This window comes from Chiloscyllium plagiosum, chromosome 7 (assembly GCF_004010195.1).
Source record: "Chiloscyllium plagiosum isolate BGI_BamShark_2017 chromosome 7, ASM401019v2, whole genome shotgun sequence".
In the NCBI taxonomy this organism is placed as follows: domain Eukaryota; kingdom Metazoa; phylum Chordata; class Chondrichthyes; order Orectolobiformes; family Hemiscylliidae; genus Chiloscyllium; species Chiloscyllium plagiosum.
The window spans coordinates 75,459,153-75,465,690 of NC_057716.1; the positions used below are offsets into that span (position 1 = coordinate 75,459,153).

The window sequence follows — 6,538 nt, forward strand, 5'->3', positions numbered from 1 at the left end:
TTTCCTCCCACAGTCCAAAGATGTGCAGGTTAGATGAATTGGCCATACTAAATTGCCCATAGTGTTAGGTGAAGGGGTAAATGTAGGGGAATGGGTCTGGGTGGGTTGCTCTTTGGAGGGTCAGTGTGGACTTGTTGGGCTGAAGGGCATTTTTCCATACTGTAAGTAATCTAATCTAGTCTAATTGTTACTGTTTGTTTCTCTTAGGATTGATATACCACATGTAGATCTGTATTAAATTTAGTTATATTTCTATTTATCCACAATATTGAAGTTTGAGCACAATTAATCATTGTTATAATTGTTTGTCCTTCACAGCAAGAAACCAAAACAGCAGACTCGTCCAGCTCCCCAGCAGAAGCCTCTGACTTTAGCCTATGATGGTGATATGGACATGTAATGAGTTCAGGAAAAGAAATTCTTCCTTTGTTCTGTTCATATTAGGTGGAATGACAGAAGCCTTAAACTTACTTCAGTGTCACAAGCATGAGCAAAGAAGACAAAACTCAAAAGTAGCCTTGAGGAATGTCTCAAACCATATCATTCCTGTGGGGAGAAACAATTTTCAGAATCTCCAAATGTGCTCTTAATATAGATACGTGAAAGTCAAGAACACAACATGACTGAAAATGGCTATTAAAATTGTATTCATTCTTTAAAATGTTTAGTTTATGAAATGAAAGCCAAGACTGATTAAAGAGCATTTCTTGTTCATTTTTCTTATTAACAAATGTGAGAAAAATTTGCATACAGTTCCTAACACAAAAGTATGAAGACAATTTAAAAGAAATCACTTATTGCATTTACAACCTGCTGTCTGTAAGTGCATTTCTGAAGGCAAATACTGCTTATTACTCAACAATTACTCTGGCCTGAAAGGAATTATTGAACATTCTGTGGAACAATTGCACTATATTAGTGCATCATGATTTCCTGCGTTTATTGAACAAGCAAAAATCCACTATGTACAGAATCAAAGATTTCAATATTGCTTAATGCTTGGTCTTCTCAAGTGACTTACTCTGCAAGAAAACAGTACTAGTCTTACCAGAGAAGAGATGAAAAGTGTAATATTGTGGAGCCTTAATGAGTATTTTGTAATGAATGTGTTTTCTCAAATGAGATAAACCCAACATTTAATTAGATGTTAAAATGCTCCTGATAGGATAGAAGAATTCTCAGTAAGTGAAGATTTTTTTTCAATAGAGAAAAATAAATGGTTCACAATTTCTGCCTTCTGTTCCATTTCTAATTATTATGAAGCATAAGACATGGCCAAGTGTGAAAAACATGCTGGCCCGACACCAAATAAAATACTACATTGAATTATTAAACATTTGATTCAGACATTTTCAGGTTTGCCTTTAAACAGTTGTTTTCCATTCCACTTGGTACATCTAAAGTGGCAAGATCCAGTAAGTAGTGACTTTTACTTCCTTCTAAAGATTTATGGTAAAATAGAACAATCTTGCACTGGTGGTTGGTACCTTATTGATGGTTTATTTTACAGTTTGAGCTCAAAGAATAGGGTCCTTTAAGTTTGGTTGATGTATTTCAGCAGCTGCCTGGAAAACACCTATTTCATTCTTGTGGTAGTCGTGCTATTCAAATAACAAATGTTAACGTAGCATTTACTGATCTTCATTTGTGAGCCTCAAGAGAACAGTATTAACAGCTGGTAAAGCGTGTTTGTTATTTTGGAATGTATTCATTGCTCCAATTGGGAACCAATTCAATGTATTTTCTTGAAAATAAACCAGAAAACAGGTGGTTAGAATCTGGATGTTTCGTTTTCTCTTGTTGCACATTGTGTTTCACAGTAATGAGTTTTTGAAAACAATTCTAGTCGTCATTGTGAATACTTTGAGTTTCTGGCATTGGAATTTCAAATTCAGAAGACAGCCTCAGAATTGAGGACGCTAAGTCAAAATTTGAAGTCTTCTTTTGATTAGCCAAAGGTAAAGTATTATGACTTGTTAATACAAAGTAAATCAATTCTTAGAAAGTTATTAGCAAGTAAAATCATCTTGCCCTGGAAAATAAGAAAGAAAATAAAACAGATTTTGGGATAATCTTAATCTACCATCAAATTTACATGGGCCAATGGTATAAAATAAGCTCTCATTATCTACTAATTGATGGTAAATTGACAACACATTCTGAATGACTTGGACAATGGCTATAGTTCCTGGAGCCATAGGTAGATAACAGGGTAAAGAAGGCACTGGACTTAATTGCTTTCATTGGTCAGAACATTGAGCACAGGAGTTGAGTTGTCATGTTGCAGCTGTACAAGACATTGGTTACAATACTTTTAGAATATTCCAAACAATTCTGGTTGCCAATCTATAGCGAGAATATTGCTAAACTTGAAAGCATGCAAAAAAGATTTACAAGGATGTTGCCGGGACTGGAGGATTTTCAGTTATAGGGAGAGGCTGAATAGGCTCGGCTTCTTTCTTTGGAGTTTTGGAAGTTGAGGGGTGACTTTATAGATGATTATAAAATCATGAGGGGCATGGATAGAGTGAATAGCCAAGGTCTATTTCTGAAGGTTGAGGAGTCCAAAACTAGAAAAGGCATAGGTTTAAGGTGAGAGGGGAAAGATTTAAAAAGGGCCTGAGGTTAACTTTTTCATGCAGAGGATGTGTGGTGCATGCATGGAACAAGCTGTCAGAGGAGGTGAGGCGATATGGTGGCTCAGTGGTTAGCACTATTACCTCACAGTGTCAGGGACCCAGGTTCAAATCCAGCCTTGGGCCACCATGTGTGTCAAGTTTGCACATTCTCCCCATATCTGTATGGGTTTCCTCTGGTCCTCTGGAGGACCTGCACAAAGATGTGCAGGTTAGGTGGACTGGCCATGCTAAAAATTGCCCATAGTATCCAAAGATGTGCAGGCTAGGTCGATTAGCCAGGGAAATGCAGGGTTACTGGTAGAGGGTGGGTGGGATGCTCTTTGGAGTGTTGTTCTGGCCTCAATAGGCTGAATGGCCTGCTTCCATACTGTAGGGATTTTATTAGTCTATGAAAAGGCATCTGGATGGGTATATGAATAGGAAGGGTTTAGAGGCCAAATCCTGGAAAATAAGACTACATCAGATTGGGATATATAGGTGAGTTGGACCAAAGGGTCTATTTCCATGCTCTATGACTCTAATGCTTTGTAGGAAATCATAAAATTGCAGAATACAGGAAAGGGAACTTCATGTCACATTCAACTTCGAATTTACCTGACTGGTATCTCAGTTGAAAGTTGTTGACTGGGCTAAATATTCTTCAACTTCTTTACTTCAAAATAACCATAAGATCATAAGACACAGGAGTAGAAGAAAATCATTCAGCCCAGCAAGTCTGCTCCAGCATTTAATGCAATCACAGATGAACTGATAATCCTCATAGTGGCACAATTAAGGAAACACTAGTGTAAAAAGTAACCATAGAGGCTTTTGTAGTATGGTGGTGGTATCCAGAAGATCTGAGATTTAAGTCCCACTTACCTGGGAAGTGAGTTAGAATATGTCCAAATAAATTGATTAAAATAACTAAAGTACCGGTGTTGGATTTTTGACAGCAATCCTTTACAAATCAGATTGAGGAATCGTTGATAATCACTGCAGAACGTAGACTAGAATCAGCTGGAATATTTAATTCAATGTCAAATAAGGTACAGAATGTGAAGAGATGAAAGAAGAATAGACAAAGGGAGAGAGACAAAAGAGATTGAAAGAGGAAAAATAAAACATATTTCTCTAAATTTCCAGCAGAAATTAATAGTTCACATTTTATGAAATGTCATTTCATTAGTGAAGGGTTTTTGGGTATTACTTAGCATGTCATTAAGTGGGTATTTATTGTGGAATGGACTTTTTTCTTGTAGTTTAGTTTCCTGCTGTCTGGAAAGTAAAATAACCGTAATACACTTTAGTCAGGCGTTGCACAGAGATACTGTTATAACTGGAGGAGCACGGCATCTTATCATAACTTCTGATTTCCATATTTAATGGCTCATGTATAGTTACTGGAAGTTGCTCCTCAATTCACCTTTTAGTGAATGTGAGCAGAGTTAGCATCACCACTAATTTTATTGCAAAAATCTGTCAATTTATGATAAATTTGCAAATGCTAAAGTTAAGCCTTAGCATTCCAAGTCAAAAAGTTTGGTACTGGAAAAGCACACAGCAGGTCAGACAGCATCTGAGGAGCAGGAGAGTCAATGTTTTGTGCATAAGCCCTTTGTCAGGAATTAGGAATCCTAATGAAAGTCTTATGCCCAAAACATTAACTCTCCTGCTCCTCGGATGCTGCCTGACCTGCTGTGTTTTTTCAGCATCATACTTTTTGACTCTGATATCTAGCATCTGCAATCCTCATTTTCTCCTTAGCATTCTAAGGCTAGTTTTGGGCATCTATCATAGAAAGTGTATCACAGTAAAATAAGGTAATATTAGTGATAAGAAATTATCATTATAAGCTGAAACCTGAAGCAAAGAAGGCTTTAACAGAATTATCAAGAAAAGCCATTTCCTCGCTTCCATGCCAAGAAGATATCCTAAATTAATCCAGTCCCATTTGCCAGCATTGGGTCCATATCTTTCTACACCCTTACTATTCATGTACCCCTCCAGATGCCTTTTAAATGTTATAATTGCACCAGCCTCCATCACCTCCTCTGGCAGCTCATTCCATACATACACCTCTGCATGAAAACATTGTCCCTTAGGTTCCTTTTAAATCGTTCCCCTCCTACCTTAAACCTATGCCGTTTAGTTTTGGATTCTCCTACCCTGATAAAAAGACCTTGACTCTTCACCCTATCCATGCCCCTCATGATTTTATAAAAACCTCTACAAGGTCACCTTTCAGCCTCCAACACACCAGTGAAAATAGCCCCAGCCTATTCAGCATCTTCCTAAAGCTCAAAGCTTTCAATCCTATCAACATGCTTGTAAATCTTTTCTGAACCCTTTCAAGATAAAACAACATCTTTCCCATAGCAGGGACACCAGAATTGAATGTAATATTCCAAAAGTGGCCTAACCAATACAGCCTCAAACTGACCTCCCAACTTCTACAGTCAACGCACTGACCAATAAAGGCAAGCATACCAAGTGCCTTCTTCACTATCCTGTTTACCCATGACTCCACTTTCAAGGCACTATGAACCAGCACTCCAAGCTCTCTTAATTTGGCAACACCACCCAGGACCCGGTGACCATTAAGTGTATAAGTCCTGCCCTAATTTGCTTTCACAAAATGCAGCACCTTACATTTATCTAAATCAAACTCCACCTGCCACTCTTTAGACCATTGGCTCATCTGATCAATGTTGCATTGTACTTTGAGATAACCTTCTTCACTGTCGACTGCACCATCAATTTTGGTGTCATCTGCAAACTTGCTCACCATTCCTCTATATTCACATTCAAATCATTTATTTTTTTCCCTTATCTTCTTTTTTTAAAAGAATAAAACTCTAGTGGGCGGCACGGTGGCACAGTGGTTAGCACTGCTGCCTCGCAGCGCCAGAGACCCGGGTTCAATTCCCGCCTCAGGCGACTGACTGTGTGGAGTTTGCACGTTCTCCCCGTGTCTGCGTGGGTTTCCTCTGGGTGCTCCGGTTTCCTCCCACACTCTAAAGATGTGCAGGCCAGGTGAATTGGCCATGCTAAATTGCCCGTAGTGTTAGGTAAAAGGGGTAAATGTAGGGGTATGGGTGGGTTACGCTTCGGCGGGTCGGTGTGGACTTGTTGGGCCGAAGGGCCTGTTTCCACACTGTAAGTAATCTAATCTAATCTAATCTAAAAACAAACACAGCAAAAAACAATTAAAAAAAACAAAGGAATAAATGTCTTCCCTCAACAAGGAGAAAGAAAGAGAAAAATCTCCTTCTCCGAAAGAAAAGCAGAAACCAACAACAGCAGTAACACACTGACTGCAGCACCAGCCAGCACAGATTCAGTCCCTTAGATTGAGATGATTCTAAATCTCCTGTTTATATATATATTTTCTGCTTATATTTTCCCCAGCACCCATGTTGTGTGTGTACAGGTGTGAGACACAGTGAAAGACACAAGGTATAAAACTCTTTATTCGATTTCCACCACCAGGAAGAAAGGAAACACCCAAGTGGCCAGTGACAAGCAGTGCCCTTCTTAGACGCCAATGAAGTGTGTTCAAACAGTGAAGGGGAGGGTAGGGATTAAATCAAAATAGAGTTGGAGGGGGAAATAATACACTCCACTCCCTGTGGTACCCACCTCTCCTTGAACAGCTCAAGGGTTCTGAATCATTTATATAAATGACAACAAGCTCTTGGAGTCAAATAATCAATTTAAAAAGTGTTACTAAGAGATAGGAAGAAATTAGAAGACACTTGTTTATGGAGACAGGTTCTTTTTAGCATGGATTGCTTTATCACAATAAGCAATTGAAATCAAGAGATTTTTGCAACTTTTAATGGGATGTCAGGAAATAATATTTGACGTTACGTGAACCTAAGAATAGAGAGTGAAAAAAAGTCACAGTGCTCCATTTA

The 6,538-nt window shown here is 38.5% G+C and overlaps 1 protein-coding gene across 1 annotated transcript in view; it reads left to right on the forward strand.

Moving 5' to 3' along the window:
* thsd7ba (thrombospondin, type I, domain containing 7Ba) overlaps positions 1 to 1,777 on the forward strand; it is a 901,507-nt gene extending 899,730 nt beyond the window's left edge. Inside the window, exon 30 of the mRNA XM_043694069.1 lies at positions 319 to 1,777. Within this exon, the coding sequence (XP_043550004.1) occupies positions 319 to 400 (82 nt within the window). The 3' untranslated portion in view covers positions 401 to 1,777. The remainder of the gene's footprint in view (positions 1 to 318) is intronic.
* The last annotated feature ends 4,761 nt before the right edge of the window (positions 1,778 to 6,538 follow it).